Source organism: Eptatretus burgeri, chromosome 15, assembly GCF_056783735.1.
Source record: "Eptatretus burgeri isolate ZD-2024b chromosome 15, Ebu_testis_v1, whole genome shotgun sequence".
NCBI classification, from domain to species: domain Eukaryota; kingdom Metazoa; phylum Chordata; class Myxini; order Myxiniformes; family Myxinidae; genus Eptatretus; species Eptatretus burgeri.
This window is the reverse complement of record NC_140975.1, coordinates 65,058,812-65,078,509: the sequence shown is the minus strand read 5'-3', so window position 1 is coordinate 65,078,509 and position 19,698 is coordinate 65,058,812. Positions and strand designations below refer to the sequence as shown.

The window sequence follows — 19,698 nt, the reverse complement described above, 5'->3', positions numbered from 1 at the left end:
TTTGGAAACGACATAGTGTAGACTGCAAGTATATAGAAACCTATAAAAGGAACCATTAAGCCATGTAATAGATATTCAAAAAGTTCTACAAATGAGATAAACTGCCTAAGTCATGCCAAGGTTTGTTTGTTTTATTTTCTTAAAAATGCAATTATGTATATTTATATATTTAAAACGTTTACCTGTCTTGGACTATTGTGAATATCGCATTGGTAGGTCTTTTGAATATTCCTCAAATCATCAAAAAACAAATGTTTATTAAAATGGCAGAGCCATGTCACACAAATTGCTGTACCACTCAGCACTGTCTCCGCTGTGTGGTTTTATGCCACGTTTGCACATAGCGTGGACGTTTCCAAAACGCTTATCAGTTAAAGGTTTTACCATGGTTAACGAAGAGGTAGGTTAAACCCGAAAAACAAAGATATACTTCCAACATAACTTTCTAGTCAAACCAGGAATACGAGTGAACAATCATATAACCATATTTACAGTGTCTAGTGCAAAGTCCAAAACAAAGGACAGCATTTCCTTAAGTTTGTGACCTCAAGGTGTGTGGTGTGCGTGGGAAGTGCATATTAAGTACTGAGTTACACAAAACATTCTGCAGGAAAGAGTCCTTGAGCTTTGCAAAGCCCACATAGCTGGGTCAAAGTACGTTTTTACTTTGTGTTTATTGGTTGTTTCTGGCTGGCATTGCCCATTTTCACTGCGTTTTTCATTTTCCTTGGGAGCTTTAAAACAGTCGGTGTTTTTCTGACGGTTTTGTCTTTGGACGGGTGAAGTGACTTGCATTTTATCGGATTAGTCCTTTGAATCCCAACCTTTAGCATAATTTGACTCAGACATTTTAATTCGAGTTTGCTCATGAACATAACTTGGATGGTAGGACAATAAACAGTTCTCGCCACTCCTTCGATAAATGTATATGCGATCTGCACAACAAACGAGTAAGTACGACGTAAGTGTAAATTGCATTACATCTGTTGTAGTAACACTGTCAGATGCTGTTTTTATTTTTATGCTAGTGTTTGGATGCAAAACACACACACACACACACACACACACACACACACACACACACACACACACACACACACACACACACACACACACACACACACACACACACACACACACACACAGATTTTGAGTGGAAACGTTTCACCTTATGAAGGACAAATGTAAAACTAAGTAGCGTTTATTAAACTTCAAACCATTTCTGGAAAGGAAAATTAGTTGCTGAAGAATAAACTTTCAAACAAAATAAATTTCAATGTCCTTACAAGCTGGTGTTTTCTTGAATCTGTTCAGCAATCTGTTATTGTCAGGTCAGGCCAGGCCAGGCCAGATCAGATCTGTGACTTAATACAGGTACCATGTAAACTTGTACTAACCTGTTTCATGGTCGGGTTGTCAGCGACTAAACTGTCTCCCCCACCAGGCTTTCTGGTGAGGAAGGTCTATGGTATGGACAGCCAGCAGAATTGAAAACAAAACCTGTCAACTGGCTGAGGAGCTCCTTGTGAGCCAACGGCCATCCATATCTCGTGCTCAACTATGTCTGCGGACATCCTCTTGCAGTTGGGTTACTTTTTTTGCAGGGTGGTGGCAGGATTTGCACTCCGGCCATCGTAAAACACGTCACTCTGCAAAACAAGAAAACCACAACGAAAATTGAAAACCCACTCCGTGGGAGTACCTCATGTGCAGCTGCCCTCTGCCGGGCAGCGCACCAGATGACGGGATTATGGCAAATCCTTTGGGACCCCCCCCCACTCTTTGATGATAGGAGGAAAACCATGGGGTAACCTTCCCAGGTTAGCTTTCGGTAGTGTGTGTCGGGGTGGTGCTGAGATGTCGTCCACCAGACGGTGGTCTCCTTGGATTAACCTGAGGTGGTCCCTTCGGGTGGGTACCTGGAATGTCCTATCCCTAAGAGAGGATGATCACCTGTCACTGTGATCACCTGAGCTCAAGCGTTTGAACATCAGTATTGCAGCACTCTCTGATATTCAGAGACCGGATAGTGGCGAGATAATGGTGGGTGTTTACACCGACGATTGGACTGGTTGCTCTGATGGTTACCATGCCCAAGGACTTGCTGTGGCTGTGTCCAATAAGCTGATTCCAATGGTAATTGAGGTAACACCGGTCAATGAGCGTATTATGAGACTAAGGATTCATCACGCCTTGGGTGTCGTTTCTCTGGGCTCTGTATATGCTCCGACTGAGGCTAGTGATCTCACCGTGAAGGATGCATTCTATGCCACGCTTGAGTGAGTGGTTCATCAGTGCTCCAGGTGAGATACTCTTCTAGTCTTGGGAGATTTCCATGCATCGACTGGAACTGATAGCGATGGTTATGAGACATGTGTTGGTCCCCGTGGGTCTGGAACTATGAACCAAAAAGCACTAAGTTCCTTAACTTTGCAAGAAGTTATGGACTTAGGGCGGCTGGTTCATGGTTTCATCGGCCACAGACTCATCGCTAGACTTGGTATTCCAACGCTGGTGGTGTGGCAAAGCAGATTGACCATGTGCTCATTGATGGTCACTGGAGGATGATCCAAAACAGCAAGGTCTACCGGAGTGCTTAGTTCCTCAATATCAACCACAGGCTTGTGGTAGCAACTCTGAAGTTGCAGCTTAAATCCAGGAGAATGGTACCATCCCAGCCTAGGCTGGATGTTAGCAAGCTCAAGGATGAGAGTACAGCTGAGGAGTTTGCAAACAGGCTGAGGGGGGATTTGGGGGGTCTGAGTGCTTTGCGGAATCCTGAAGAGTTGTGGAGTGCCTTCAAGACCACCATCCTTGATGTTGCTGGTGGATGATCTTGGAACTCACCATACGTCAAAAAGAATTTTGTCTCAAGGGACACTGGATACCATTGACCAGAGTCGCAGTTCCTGGCTTAATGGCAGAGCTGAACAGTTTAGGAAGTTAAGGCGTAATACTCAACGCGCACTGAGGGTGGACAAGGAGGCCTTTGTGCGAGGAATCTGTGAGGGGGCAGAACATCACCTGTGGTCAAGTGATTTTCATCCTGCTTACAGGGGAAGTCGCGCATTGCGTTCCTCCAAGCGTTCCCGTCCCTTGGTGAACTGCAGTTAGAGCGGAGAGTGGAGGGCTCTTGACAGGAGTCCGAAGTGAAGGCCTGCTGGCCGGTTACTTTTTAGCGGCTGTTGAGTTGGATGTCAGGGGTGTTGCTATCCCTATTGTTGATCCTCCAATCAACTGTAATCCACCTTTGTTTGTGGAAACAGGCTGTGGTGAACTGGTTAAAATTGGGTAAAGCTCCTAGGATCTGTGGCATCCATGCTGAACTTCTCAAGAACTTCTCAAACTAAGATCCAGGCATTTTGGTTGCTGACATTTCAATGACATTTTGACATTTTGGTTGCTGCTATCCTGTCTGTACCTGCTTGTGGTGAAGATGTTGAGGTCATGGAGAAATTCACTTACCTTGGCAGTGATATTCATGTCTCTGCTGGCTGTAAGCCAGAGGTCAATGGACATCTTGGTCAGGCCTGGGGAGTCATTGATTCACTGGATCATGGGGTGTGGTGCTGTCGGTACCTCTTCAGGAGGATGAAAGTCCGAGTCTTCAGGTCCTTGTTGCTTCCAGTCTTGCTCTATGGATATGAGATGTGCACTCTGACCAGGGATCTGAGATGGAGAATTAACTTATTTGGTACCAGGTCTCTTCGGAGAATTCTTGGCTATCGCTGGTTGGACTTTGTGTCCAACGACTGGTTGCTGAGAGAGACTCAAATGAGATTTGTTACCTGCATAGTCTGTGAGCGTCAGCTGTGGCTATATGGACATGTGGCTTGTTTTCCTGATGCTGATCCTGCTCACCAGATTCAGTGAGGGAGCCTCATGAGTCGAGGAGGCCACTGGGCTGACCACGTGCGTCGTGGTTGCAGCAGGTTGATCAGCATCTCGTTGAGATGGGGAATGGCCAAGCATTTGCCCTGGGGTTGGCCAGATGGAGGCCCCTGGAGTTCAGGCGGAAAGTGGATGCAGCGATTCGCTGCTCTGGCGCGTGCTCCCATACCTGACCTGACCTGTTCAACAGTTGTTTTGATTTTATTGATGTTATTGTTCAACAGTTGCTAAGATCTAAATCTCTATCTGGATCCGAGAATTTTTTCAGTGATTTTTTTTTGATCATTGAGTGATTGGGCTAAAAACGACAGATAGCAGGATATCTCAGTTGCGGACGGATTTGGACAAAACTTGCTGCGCATGTTGGGTATGTAAGAAGGAAGAAGTGTTTCGGTTTTGGTGAAGATCCAAATCCGGAACCGGGAATTTAAGTGATTCTTCACTATTTAGTGATCGGGCTAAAACAATATACACGATATCTGAAAAAGTTGTGGACGGATTCGGACGAAACTAGGTGGATGAGTCGGTTAGGTGATGAGAACAAGCCGATGAAATTTTAGTTCAAGTCCAAATCCAGATCCGATCTTTCAGTGGAATACAAAACATAAACTAATCAGCTTGGTGGAGGTATGCACTCTCCCAAGTGCCCTTCTAGTTATCAACAGTGTTATGAATTACTGTATGTGCCTTTCTCTTACAAGTGATCCTTTATCGGGGTATTTTATTCACGTGATGTCACATCCCAATTTTGCCAGACTGCCAGATTACTTACCACCAACTGCATAGCATCACAAGTCATCCTGAGTGTTTATTGCATGTGAATATTTTGGTGACTTTGCTAACTTAACAAGTCACAGCAGTTTCCTCATCATCTTCTGTGACAAGACAGGATGGGGAAACGCGATACTTTATTTACCAAAGTTGTTGAAATTACGTGTGACAGCACATCCAAGTGCCATACTAAGCAGCAAACCTTAATTTCTGTAGTTTCTATGGAGGCAGTCATTTCTTGGCCACAATTGAATGTGACAGACGTATCTGAAGTTGCTCATGTGTTTTTGACAATCATGGAAGATCTTGTTGGCTCTACAGCAATTACTGGGGAAAACGTCTGTGTTGCTTAACGTTACGTTTTTTTTTTTCCATAGATCTGGGTGTGAAGGGTAAATTCTGATAAGTCATGGGTCATGTCATGCTAACCCACCATACTTAACAAAGTTTTCAAAGGTGACTATCTCAGATATTGATGAGATGTTTCTAACCAAAACATTTGTGGTGAAATTTACCCAACAAACAAATTCACCTCCAAACTCCATTTAGTTTGAAGGTTTTAGAACCCCAAAAATAGGATGGCATGCCAAGCATTTTTTTTTTCACAGGATCTCAACCTTGTAGTTTAGCTGGAACACACACACACACACACACACACACACACACACACACACACACACACACACACACACACACACACACACACACACACACACACACACACACACACACACACACACACACACACCTCGACATGCAGACGATTACACGAGACACAACACAGGACTGACAGATGAGATGAGCACAGCTACTGAGCTTGGTGGAAGGGTGTGGGAGGTGGAGTGCCATCAATTCCCAGGGCACTCTTGGTACTAGCGACATCATAACATTGGTGCCACCTTTCTCACCGCACTCAGCGGAGAATTTCCTCCTCTCCCTGGACACCAACCTATGGGAATTCCTGTGTGCTTATCCTTTAAAATGCTGAGCATAAAGCAAGGAATCAGCACGTATCATTTTTAAAGCATTTGGTATGACTCAGCCAGGGTTTGAACCGCTGACCTCCCAGACTTGGAACACATGCTCTAATCATTAACCACTGATTTTGGTAAGGGTGACAACATTATTGTTGAATTATAACAACCCAGGGACATGTCACTATCCTTGTAACCCCTTTTTCCTCCTAACTATACATTCACAATTTTCTCGGTTACACACAAAACGATTGGATATCTCGAACTTGCAAACATCACAATTCCATCACGCATACTGTAGCAAATCTTAAGCTGTTTCATTCTGACCAATCTCTTTATCCCTGTATTCCCATTGCTCTGAAGTACTTATCCAAATCCAATTGAAACCCAGTTCACTCGTGAATCGGATATATATTTAATTGATGTTTTGTGAGGCTTATTTTTTATCACTGAGTAAAAAAAACTATGTTGAACTCTGGGCCCTTGTTGTGAATGCATTTTGAATCAGGATTGAATGACAAATTTGGTCCTTTGGTTTCATTACAAACGAGGTGCACCTGTAATGATAATGCAGTGTCCCAAGCACTGTTCTGGAGAGGGTTATAAGAAGATTTCAGTCACTGATTATCCTTTTGAGTGCGGTGAAATCCATAATTTAAAAGTGGAAGACTTGTTCTACCACCTTGACGCTACCCAGATCAGGTCGCCAATCCAAACTTAGGAGCTGGGTAACCAGGAAACTGGTTCAGGATGTCACCATAAATCCAACAATGTTTTTCATTAGCTGGCATTGGCAAGCTTATCAGGATCGAAGGGACAATGGACGGAGCAAAGTACAGAAGAATCCTTGATGAAAACCTGTTTTCAGTCAGCCATGAATCTGAAACTGGGTATGAGATTCACATTTCAGCAGGACAATGATCTGAAACACAAAGAGAAAGCCACATTGGAGTGGCTGAATAAGAAGAAAATAAATGTTCTTGAGTGGCCCAGTCAAAGTCCTGACTTGAACCCAATTGAACATTTATGGTGAGACTTTAAGATCGCAGTTGATAAATAATCCCCATCGATCTTGAAAGAACTATAGCAATTTTCACATGAAGAATGGGCAAAGATTTCACCATCTCACAATGCAAAGCTGGTAGAGACCTATCCAAAAAGACTCGGAGTCATTGCTGCAAAAGGTGCTTACACCAAGTACTGACTTAAGGGGCGGAATACTTTTGTAACCAGTGAATTTTGATCCTGACATGTAACCTCCTTCAACTATAACAGTGTTTAGTTTGATCTCCTCAGTTATGAATAAAAAAATTCATTTGGAAAAATTGTTTCTCCATAATTCATAATTCATCTAAATGTGGCATTATTGGTCGTGGGTGAATTCTTTTGCAGGCTACTGTACTTGATAACTGCTTACTCTACATCTTCATCTCTTGATATTTAGCATCCACAGGCTAATGCGAGTAGAACTCAATGTCCATCATTCACCTTAACACTTAGCCAAGGGATGGCACTCTAATTGATACAGAACCCTGCCTGTGAAACAACATTCTGACAGTTAGGAGTGAAGTCAGAGTCAACCCACAGGCAGGAAAACAAATAGGAATAGAAGTGAAAAATAAATTTTGACTTTGAAAGATTGGCAAAGAACTGGTTGCTTGATGGACATATTCGCCATGGGTAAGGGCAGGTGGAGTGAGATCTGAAGAGGAATGGTTAAGGATCAAAAGTCTATCAACCAGTAGACAATGTGACAGCAATAGGTCAATCTCTTGATGGGTGATGCCAATGAATTTCAGAGCCTTGGTATTTACAACTTCCATAAGTGAGAGTTGAGATGCAGTGAACAGGTGAAAACGACACTCCATTGTGCTTCGAATATATGTTTTATAGACTGAGGTTCAGCAGAATCAAAGAAGGAACCAAAGGCCGCTACACTATGCCAACTCTGCACGTGGTTTAGCAGCCAACTTGGAGACGTGATCTGCCCAGGCGAGGTCATGGCTGTTGGTGAGGTCCAAGAGACCAAGAGACGTGCATCACAGTCCTTGTGAAACTGTGAGGATGTGGGATTTAACAGGACTGATTTTAAAATGTATATATTTTTTGAGGTCTGTGTGAGAGATGCAGCTTGAGTCACTCTGTCACGGTTGGGGAACTGTTTGACATCATGTTGAGTCATCTGCAAAAGGGTAAAGAGAACTTAAAATATTAATATTGAGGATATTAAAGAAGAGAATTGTAGCCAATACGCTGCCTTTGGGCACATCAGCCTTCACTGGTGGAACAGTTGAATATGAGTCAAAAAGAGCAATATGCTACTTGTGTGCATGGAGAAAGTCAGCTTGGAATGAATAGATAGCCTTGAATGGCACAGAAAGAGAACTTGGCAAGAGGAATACCTTTATTTCAGTATGATTATAGACTTTTGCAGACTGATCAGTGCAAGGCAGTGAAACAAATTTTTGAAAAAGGTAAGCAAACCACTGTGGGAAAGAGGTTGAAGTGACATTTCATCTGTGATCCCTTCTTAAAACTAGAGAAAGAGAGGTTAGAAAACCTCTTAATATTTTGTTGAGAAAATTATTTTTCCACCGACAGACTGACTCACATCTTCATAAAGACGTTTCTCATTGTGAAGTTCAGTGGACCTGTCTTTGCACCTTTGTGGAAGGAGGTGGGGTGTTGCGTGGGCAGTTTTCACCTTCCAAACGGGTGGTGTAAAGTGAAGAACTTGCTGTCAGTTTGACGGAGCATTATTTGAAAGTACAGGTCCTAATGTCAGAGTCTGTCGCTGACTTGTCATGACAATCCACAAAATTCATGACCTTCTTAGGTGGAAACCCACTGTAAAATAGCATAGTGTCAAGAGAGGATGAGGAGGAATGGGTTGAGGACTTTCCTTTTGGAACAAACTACCAAGTTCAAACATTCTGCCTTGTCTTGTGTAGAGTCTGCTTTGGAGGGATGCATTTCCCCACATCTTATTATACTCAGAAAAGTTAGCACTTTGCTCATTGATGTACAATTTGGACAGGCTGATGCTAAAACTTGAAAACTGTGAAACTTCTGGTACATCTCCTCATTACAGCAGTTGAATTAGCAATGAAATTTCAATTGATATGCTATTTTAACACTCATCTACCTATTTGAAATCGTAAATGACCAGACTGTTGGGAAAACCTAACATGATAATAATTGGAATACAGATCTGGTCCCTACACTTCCACTTATGGAAGGCATGAGCATTTCATTGTTTTGGTTTCAGGTTGGTTTCAGACATGCACTAATTGTGTGGGTCCAGCAGGGGGTGTTAGCTGCATGACTTATTTTCTTTTATTTTATTTTAATTATTTTATTAAATATATATAGTAGTCGTGTATGTTTGTTTGTCCTCTTATAACTCGAGAACTACGCATCACAGAGCAAAACTAAAGGCATATTTGGAATCAGCACGTCTCAGAGGTAAGACAGCACACCTTAGATGTTAAAAAAGGCGAAAAAAAATCGTCTTTTTTTTGAACATTTCAATTTTTCTGCCTCAATTGATTGATTTGCTGCGTCACTTTTTATTCACAACCTGATCAAAATAAGACAAAGACAGACCAGTGAACGTTTACAAAGTTTCTGATCAAAATTTGACTTTCTGATTTTAGATGCACCGAAAAAGGAAGAGCTCCATTGGTCCAAAGGCAGCTGCAGCAAAGCAAAAACGCACCAAGAGACAACAGGAAACTGAAGAGGAGCAAGATGCTAGGCTAAATGAACAGGCGCAGTGGCAACAGCAGCAGCGACAAAATGAGACTGAAGAGGAGCGATCAGCCAGGCTCAATGAACAGGTTCATCGGCAACAACAGCGGCGAGCAAATGAGACTGAGGAAGAGTGTGATGCAAGACTTGAGGCAATGCGTCACCGCACTGCAGAAGCACGAGCACTGGCCCGGGCACAAGAGCACAACAATGCCAACAGGGTGGCATTCACGTGTGACCAGGCTGACCCAACAACACATGCAGACATCAGCCGAATGGACCAAGTCTGCACCCACTGCTCTGCTTACAAGTTCAAGGGAGAGACCAATGTTCGTCCCTTCACAAGGAAGCTGAAGTCCAGGGCTGGAACCCGAGCTTCTGGATACAAGGTCAAGTGTTCCACCGCATTGACAGCTTGCTCCCACCTGAAGAGGGCCAGCCAAAGTTCATACAGGTCTACTTCCTGGTCTCACACACCAAGGAGCTGGCTGCCAGGAACCACAGCAGACTCGAACCACATATCCTTAAGATGCTCACAAAGTGGTTTCACGAGAATAGCCATCTAGTCCATTAGCTCAAGTCTGCAAGAGATGTACTTGCAGAAGGAGGCAACTCTGAAGAGCGCCAGATCATCATCAGAGAGAACAAGCAACCGCAAAGAGAGCACACACGCCACTACAACGCCCAGTTTGCACCAGAAGTCACCATCCTAATGGACAATGAGCCAACAGAACCCAGGGACATTGTCCTCAGACTTCGTGATGAGGCACTTAAAAGGATCAGTGAGCTGCATGCATCCCATAATGTTTCGATATGGAACAGATGGTTACAGCATCCATCTGGTGGCCAGGACTGCTACTGGACAGGATGGACGAAAACCCACAGCTGCAGTACTGCAGCTACCACATCATGGTGAGAGAGGGCAACCACATACTGCAGATGCGACGACTCTTTCAGCAGTTTCTGGTTGATGTCTACTGTAAGATCGAGACGAGTGACTGGGCTTTATCCGCCGGGAGCAAAATAACTTGCTTGCTGATAACTACACCTCCGTGACAGCCTCATGGCTAGCAATGGTGACCCTCGCAATGTTGGACAAAGAGTAGTCCTTCCAGCAACATACACTGGTGGGCCGAGGTGGATGCATGAGAAACGGAGTGACGCCATGGCCTCTGTGCGTCGCATGGGAAGGTCTGACTTCTTCATCACGATGACCCCAAATGGACCGAGGTCCAGGAAAACCTCCTTCCAGGACAAGAGCCTCATGATTGCCCAGACATCATTACCCATGTCTTTCACCAAAAGAACAATAAGCTCATGGAGCTACTAAAGAAGGGAGCTTTTGGGAAGATGAGAGCCTTCCTGTACACCATTGAGTACCAGAAGCGTGGTCTTCCTCATGCCCACAACCTCCTGTGGGTCGCTCCAGAGGACAAGGTCAAGCCTGAAGACATTTACCTGGTCATCAGTGCTGAGATTTCTGACAAGGATCAAGATCCATTGCTGCACAAGATGGTCATGGCACACATACGGTCCATGCGGAAACCCCAACCAGAACAGCCCTTGCATGAAGGACCACAAGTGCGCAAAGGATTTCCCAAAGCCATTCCTGCAGAGCACTGAGCAAGGAAATGACAGCTACCCCAAGTATCGCCATCTCAAGCCAGAAGATGGTGGTCACACCAGTGAGATAAAGATGCGCCAGCAGGGAAAACGGGTGGTACAGGTAGTCACCAACCAGTGGGTGGTACCCTTCAACCCGTTCCTCCTCTGCCAATTCAATTGCCACATCAATGTTGAGATCTGCTCCAGCATTAACAGCATCAAGTATATCACAACGTATGTCACCAAGGGGATGATCAGGCAGTGTTTGAACTGCAGTGAGCCATTAAGGAGTCCAGAAACTGTCAAGTGGATGAGGAAGCTCAGTTCCAGAATGCTCGCTACGTCGGCAGCAGCGAGGCAGTCTGGAAGATCATGGAGCACCCAATTTCCGAGCATCTCCCTCCAGTCATTGGCCTAGTCGTCCACCTCGAGAATGGCTAGCAAGTCTACTTCAATGTAGACAATGCCATCGAGAGGGCACAGCAACCACCGCCAGCCACTACGCTGACTGCCTTCTTCGACCTCTGCAGTCATAACGATTTTGCCAAGATGCTCAAATACCACGAGGTGCCCGAGTACTACATGTGGGACAAGGCGCGCAAGAAGTGGGTCCGCCGCAAGCGAGGAGAGGTGGTCGAAGGTCCACATGCAATCTGGAAGGCTCTGGCAATTGGCCGCATCTACAGCATCAGTCCGAGGCAGGGTGACTGTGACTACGTTCGACTTCTCCTGACTGAAGTCTGTGGCCCCTCCTCATTCACTGCTCTGAGAACCGTGGATGGCCAGGAATTGTCCTTCCGTGAAGCCTGTCTCGCAAGGGGACTCCTGGAAAATGGCCAGCACCTCCACCTTGCTATGGAGGAGGCAGGCATCAGCCAGTCTGCACCAAACCTCAGGAGTCTCATGGCAGTCATCCTCACCACTTGTTTCCCTAGCAATCCACGCACACTCTGGGATCAGTTCCGTGACCTCCTCTCTGAAGACTACCTGTTCCAGCACCATCACAATGTTGGCAATCCTGATGCTGACTACAACGAGGAGGTCTATAACCTTGCACTTTGCTCCGTCGAGGACAAGGTGATCATGATGGGCGACCGTCATCTCAGTTCGTATGACCTCCTTACGAGAGAGAGAGAGAGAGAGAGAGAGATAGAGATAGAGATAGAGATAGAGATAGAGATAGAGATAGAGATAGAGATAGAGATAGAGATAGAGATAGAGATAGAGATAGAGATAGAGATGGAGAGAGAGAGCGAGAGAGCGAGAGAGCGAGAGAGCGAGAGAGCGAGAGAGCGAGAGAGCGAGAGAGCGAGAGAGCGAGAGAGCGAGAGAGCGAGAGAGCGAGAGAGCGAGAGAGCGAGAGAGCGAGAGAGCGAGAGAGCGAGAGAGCGAGAGAGCGAGAGCGAGAGAGCGAGATATATATATATATATATATATATATATATATATATAGAGAGAGAGAGAGAGAGAGAGAGATATATATATATATATATATATATAGAGAGAGAGAGAGAGAGATATATATATATATATAGAGAGAGAGAGAGAGAGAGAGATATATATATATATATATAGAGAGAGAGAGAGAGAGAGAGATATATATATATATATATAGAGAGAGAGAGAGAGAGAGATATATATATATATAGAGAGAGAGAGAGAGAGAGAGAGATATATATATATATATATATATAGAGAGAGAGAGAGAGAGAGATATATATATATATATATATATATAGAGAGAGAGAGAGAGAGAGAGATATATATATATATATATAGAGAGAGAGAGAGAGAGAGATATATATATATATATATAGAGAGAGAGAGAGAGAGAGATATATATATATATATATAGAGAGAGAGAGAGAGAGAGATATAGAGAGAGAGAGATATAGAGAGAGAGAGATATAGAGAGAGAGATATATATATATATATATATATATATATATATATATATGGACTGCAACCAAGAGCAGTTGGCTGTCCAGGCTGATGACCTCCAACAGCACCTGACAGATGACCAGTGTCAGGTTTACAATGCAATCCTTGAACTGGTGTAGCAAGGTAGCATCATCAATGGCAACAGGAGCAGCAACATCATCTTCCTGGAAGCACTGGGAGGCACAGGCAAGAGCTTCAACATCAACATGATACTGAAAAAAGATTCGCTCAAGAGGCAAGATTGCTCTTGCTACTGCATCCAGTGGAATTGCCACAACACTGCTCTAGGGAGGACGAACGCTGCACAGCACCTTCAAGATCCTACTCGACATACAGCATCAAGCGTGGAACAGCATTGGCCAAGGTCATCAAGCATGCTGCTGCCATCATTGTAGATGAGGCCCCTATGACTCACAAGTCAGCCTATGAAGCTATAGACTGCACACTGTAGGACATCACAGGAGTCCAGCAACCCATGGGAGGCATCCCCACACTGCTCTGTGGAGACTTCCGGCAGATCCTTCCAGTGGTCAAGAGAGGCACAAGATCCAACATTGTGAACGCCAGCCTGAAGACTTCCCACCTATGGTGCCATGTGACTGTCAAGCACCTGACCATCAACATGCGAGCTCACCTATCTGGTGATGAAGGGGCCACCAACTTATCCAAGCTGCTCTTGGAAATTGACAATGGACAGATCCTTTTTGCGGCCAAACCAAACATGATCGCAATCCCTCCTGGACTGGGCAAGGTCATCTTCACACTGGAGGAGCTCAAGGCTGAAGTCTACCCTTGCTTGACCACAAATGGAGTCAGGTCTGAGTGGCTGGCTGAGCGTACAATTCTCTCTCCACTGAACACCAATGCCAACCAGCTCAACAACTGGTTCATGTGAGAGTTCCCCGGCGATGAGAGGATCTACAAGTCTGTGGACAGTGCCATCTGCGACGAGGAGGCAGTCACTTACCCTGTTGAGCTGCTCAATTCTCTTGAGCTGTCAGGAATGCCACCACACCTCTTCAAGCTGAAACTTGGTGTGCCCATCATGATCCTGCGAAACATGGAGCCACCCAAGACCACCAATGGCACATGCTGCATCATAACCCGCCTGCAGGCCAATGTCATTGAGGCCACCATCTCCTGTGGACCATACAAAGGAGAAGTCATCCTTCTGCCGAGGATACCACTCATTCCACCCGACTCCGAGCTGCCCTTCCAGTTTTGCCAACTCCAGTTTCCCTGCAAGCCATGCTTTGCGATGATGATCAACAAGGCTCAAGGTCAGACGTACAAGGCAATCGGTGTCGACCTCTCTGTCCCATGCTTCTCCCATGGCCAGCTGTATGTGGCTGCCTCTCGGACCGGCAGCGCAGTGAAGCTCAGCATCCTGGCACCCAACAGTCAGACACGCAATGTGGTCTACCCTGAGGCACTGGAGCACTGATGACGAACGCTGACAACGACAAAGAAATGTGAAATGTGTCCAAATTAAATTATATATAAATGTGATATATATTAAGCACCACAGTTTACCCCTTTCTTATTCCTATTTTTTCCTCCGGGCAACGCCGGGTACTCCAGCTAGTGTCTTATAAGTAGTTTAATATTGTCAATCAGCTTGAAGAATTTCCTAAAATAAACAGTGATTTATTTGTGCCGAAGGTAAAACTATCACGCGCTTAATTATGGATACAAGAAAAATTAAGACACTGGAAAAGGCCATTTGCTTTATACTTGCATCTCTGTTCCCAACTCAAAAGGCCTACCTTACAAATTATACACATGGGATATTTTGCATCACATGACTGTAGACGAGACAACACACTTTACACCCCAAGGATGACTGGCAGCCATAATGTAGTGCACATGTCTGGCACTTGTTGTCAATGATACCCCACCCCCTCCACCCCTTGAAAGTTTGAACTGAGTATCAGACAGCTTCGATGTGAACAATTCAATTAATTATTGTGCTGCCATGGATCAGTCTATGACAAAAGGTGAGCATGAATTGGTCTAAATAAACATACAAAACCCTGAACAAAAATGTTTTGCTACATTGTGTGGAGAGTAACTTTTTCCTTCCAGATTATGACTTCATTGGATAATAAGCACTTCTGAAAACGTTCCTTTTTGACGCATAATTCGTAAATGTTCCCAGTTTATTGAATTTCATCAGAATGTTATTTGTGGGATTATATCAAACAAATGATTGAGACCATACAAATTTAGTTCTGTATCAGGTATGAATACTTAAACAGTCTATGCTGTATTTAGGTTCTGAAATAAATTTCATCATATCCATTAAATTACTTTCTAGAATCTGAGTACCAATACTCTCAGTATCTGGTATCACAGTTGAAATTTTTATAGGCCGCCATATGTGTTCCGTACCAGATTGAGCATGATCTGTACTACTATTAAATGACGAAACATTTAAAATGGCAACGTTTAAGGTCGTACTGGATCACAGCGTTTCATTGAGGTTTGTTCATGGAATTTGTTTAGTTCTTCAAATTGTTTGCTCTCATACAAAATGCCAAGTGTATTGGGAATGGAAGAAAATAAAAATATAACATGTGTCATCCTTCACCTGGCAGACATGCTGCAAGCTGGTGTTGCCTTTGGCAGCCATGAACTGCTGCAGACATCCTCCCAGTCAGGGAGTTCATCGACACCGGTGGAACAGGCGTGGGATGAAGACAGCACAGCTCGTATTTATGAGCGCTCTCGAATCAAGGCCTTGGCTGGTAGGTCAATCTGAGTTGTGACCCATCAATTAATGTTTATATTTTTTCTCTTTTGTGTCTTCTTATTGCTCTTTCGCATGTTGAAGTCTGCATGTGTTCAAGTAGCATGTAAAACGCAGTGGTGAAATCTGAGGATGTTTTGATATTGCTCCAATTTCTCAGAATTTTAGCCACACGCTGCCACTTCTGCATTTTGGTCATGGAAAATAGCCCTTTGAAAAACCCTTGGTGTCCTTGAACGCAAAGCACGGTGTGTGGCATGGTTACACTGATAACATACAAGTCAACGTCGAATAAAAAAAATTCCATTGCGTTTAAGATTCAGGGATGAGCTTGTACTTATATTACATGCAAGACAACAAACATAAGTATGTATCTATAACTTTTCAATGAATTGTAATGACATTGGGAGACACTGGATAAAAACATTGTGTGGGATACTAACATCTTGAGATAATATACAAGCCGTGAAAGATGATCACAATAATTATATTATTAGCCCGCACTCATGAAGCGAAAAGCAGGGTTAAAAGCGATCGGTCCTGTGCGTATGTACATGTCTGCATTTTGTTACTCCCTTTTCTGAGGAACCGCTTGTCAGATTGACACAAAATTTTCAGCATCGGTGCAACTACTCATGTGGAATGTTTTAATGATAATTATGTCGTAGGTCACATGGTGACAGCCATGTTGAAAAAAGAAAGAAACATTGGACCTCTGTATCTCTGAAACCGCTCCATGGGGAAAAAATGAAACTTGGTACATGTCAAGTACTCCCCATGGGGAATATGTGCGACTTTGAAAATATTTTTTGATGCAATAGGTGCCTTCGTTACAACATCATGATTGCATACGTAGAATGCTAATGTAATGAGTATGAAAATTTTTGAGAGTCATCTCGGGATAAATTGGTCAACAGAAAAAAAAATTGACGTCAATGGTCACATGGTTCAGAAGCCATATTAAAAAAAATATATATATATATATATATATATATATATATATATATATATATATATATATATATATATATATATATATATATATATATATATATATATACCTTCAAAAATCTTCTCTGAAATGGCTGAACAGATCGAGAAGAAACTTTTAGGTATGACCGCCTATCGATGAGGAGCAAAAAGTTCCCACTTTTGATTGAAGTCACATGGTTTTGCAGCCATATTGGATTTATCCTAAAGCCTTTAAGAATCCTCTCCATAATGGCAGGACAGATCGAGAGGAAACATTACACACATTTCCAAAGCGTTGGGGATCCCAGGGTGTTGATGAATTGATAGATCACATGGTTTGGCAGCCACATTGGATTGGAGGAAAATGTATTCTAAATTCTCTCTTGAATAGCTGCATCAATCGACCTGAAAGTTCAAAATTATGATCTCATAGTGATGTGGAATGTATGTTTTATGTTTCAACCTGATCGGACACATTTAGTTATTTATTTATTTTTTTGTATACCTTGTCGAGGCTCGTATGAGAGCTAACACACAACTCACAGCAAGGGGGCATGAGACAAGAGGGGCGGGAGTGGAAGGGACAAAACAGTGGGGCACAGACACATTAGGTGAACTGTGGAAGGGAGAGGGATGGGGATGGGACGGGGAACATGGCGAAGAGAAGATGGACATTACAGGGACTTTCAGGAAGGAAAGCAGGGGAATTGAAGGAAGTGGGCTTGGGTGGATTATCAGGGGTAGAAAAGATCGAGGATTTAGATGGGGGAAGATAAGAGGTGGTGGTGAACACCTGCTTTGAAAGCCTGGAGGGAAGAATGGGAAAGAATAGAGTGAGGAAGTTTTTATTCCAAAAGCGGGAAAAAATAAGAATGAAAGAGTGAAGATGAGCAGTGATTCGTGATTTTGGTAGTTTTACCAGAAGGGGGTTGTTGGCGGACCTTGAGCGCCCTGTGGAAATGTGGTGGGGACAAATTGCAGAGAGAGCAGGGGGGCAAGGCTGGAGAGGAGTCGGTAGAAGACAGAAAGACCACCGACCAACCTGCGGTGATTGAGTGAGAGGCCCAAAGACTCAGCTTCATTGCGGGAGATGCCGATGATCTTAAATGCCCTGGTTTCGACAGCATTACGCCGAGAAAAGTGGGAGGCAGGAGCACCAGCCCAGAGGGGAGAGCAGTACTCCATCAGGCTACGGACAAAAGCTTTGTAAGTGGTCAGGAGCTCAAGAGGGCCGAGGAAGGACTTTGCACGACAGAGGATTCCAAGTCGGCGACTGGCTTTTGAGGCGAGGTTGGAAATGTGACTTTCCCAGAAAAGGTCATGGCAGATAGTGAGACCCAGAAGCTTGAAAGAAAAGACTTCTTCCAGAGGATTGTTGAGAAAGTGGATGGGGGGTTTTCTAAATGGTCCTTTCAAAGAGACATAGCGAGAGTGTGAGATTTGTCTGGATTGAAAGACATGTTTTACGTGTTGGACCAGTTTGTGATTTTTATCCAGATCTGCAGTGAGCGAAGAAGCTGCTGCTTGCCGGTCTGAGGGATGACAGATGGTACGGCAGAGGGTGGAGTCGTCGGCAAAGAGAAATAGAGGATTTTCCAGAGAGTCGGAGAGATCATTGATGAAAACCAGAAAAAGAACAGGGCCCAGAACGCTACGTTGAGGAACTCCAGCCTGCACAGGAAGAGGGGATGAAAGAACTCCATTTAGGGCCACACGTTGACTGTGACAGGAGAGGAAGTCTGCGAGCCATGAGTGGAGATGGCCTTGAATACCATGGGAAGAGAGTTTGGTGAGTAGTGCAGGGTGCCAGACTGTCAAAAGCACGTGATATGTCCAGGGATACGGCTCGGATTTCCTGTCTGGCATTGAGGACCTCCATCCATTGATGGGAGAGCAGAAGCAGCATATCCAGGGTAGAGTGACCTGGTCTGAAACCAAATTGATGATTGGAAATCAAGCCATTTGAGAAGAGGAAGGATTTCATGTCTGAAGCGATGATGGATTCCATAACCTTGCTGATGATTGGGAGAAGGCTGATTGGCTGATTGGCAGATGACCTTGGGCAAATGAGAGGGTGAATAGAACAAAGGGTGAGCAAGAGCAGAAGAGCAGGCTTTGAGGACACGTGGGCTGATTCCGTCTGGACCGGTTGCAGAATCTGACTCGAGGTTTGAAAGCAAGCTCTCCACCTTGTCAGGAGAAAAGGACACAGAGTCCAGGGACAGTTGGGTGCGACTGGGTAAAGTGGGTAGAGAAAGTGATGGGTTTCGGACACAAGATTTAGCTGCAAACACCGAGTTTAGACATTCAGCTTTATCACGTGTGGTATCAGCAGTGCGGCCATTTGAGGTAAGGGAGGGGATGGAGGGGGAACATACACCAGAAACAGATTTGATTAAACGCCACCAGGATTTTGAGGAGGGAGAGAGGTTTGAGAGTTCAGACTTGAGATGAGAAAGATGTTGTTTTCTGGCTCTCCTGAGGGTAGATACACACTTGTTCTGAGCTTTGTGGAAGGAACTGAGATTGCCCTCAGTTGGGTTTGCTTTCCATGAGGCAAAGGCAAGTTGTTTCAGGACAACTTCCTCGCCACAAGCTTCAGTAAACCAGGGGCGGGAGGAAAGGTAGGACAATTGAACACGAGAGGGGATAAATCTGTGCATGAGGGAGAGCAAGTTTCTTTGAAAGAATTCCCAGGATGAGTTGATGTTTGAGAAAGTAGTGATAGGAGACCAGTCTGTAAGTTTGATGGCTGCTCGGAGACCCTGCCAGTCGGCTTGAGTGAAATGCCAGACTCGACGGCAGTGAGGTGGTTCTCTGATAACGGCCAGAGAGATGTCCACTTTGACAAGGACGTGGTCAGAAGAACCGATTGGAGCGAAGGAAGAGCAGCAGATATTGTCAGGGAAATTTGTCAAAATCAGATCCAGAAGAGATGGAGTATCATTGGTTGAGATCCGGTTTGGGAAGTTGACCGATTGAGTCAGTCCCAATGAGTCGCAGAAAGCTTTTGCTGAGGTGCCATGGCAGGTGAGAGAGGTACCC

At 44.4% G+C, this 19,698-nt stretch overlaps 1 protein-coding gene across 3 annotated transcripts in view; it reads left to right on the top strand.

Annotated features, from left to right (window-relative positions):
- The window catches only part of LOC147012353 (spectrin beta chain, non-erythrocytic 1-like), a 330,873-nt gene that overhangs the window by 31,459 nt on the left and 279,716 nt on the right, over positions 1-19,698 (top strand). For 2 of the 3 annotated variants that reach the window (XM_085856438.1, XM_085856436.1), the window contains exon 2: positions 15,530-15,679. In XM_085856438.1, coding sequence (XP_085712564.1) covers positions 15,532-15,679 — 148 coding nt within the window. In that variant the 5' untranslated portion in view covers positions 15,530-15,531. Of the gene's footprint in view, positions 1-726; positions 951-15,529; positions 15,680-19,698 lie in introns of those variants that run through there. The other variant, XM_085856437.1, reaches the window with a different exon arrangement.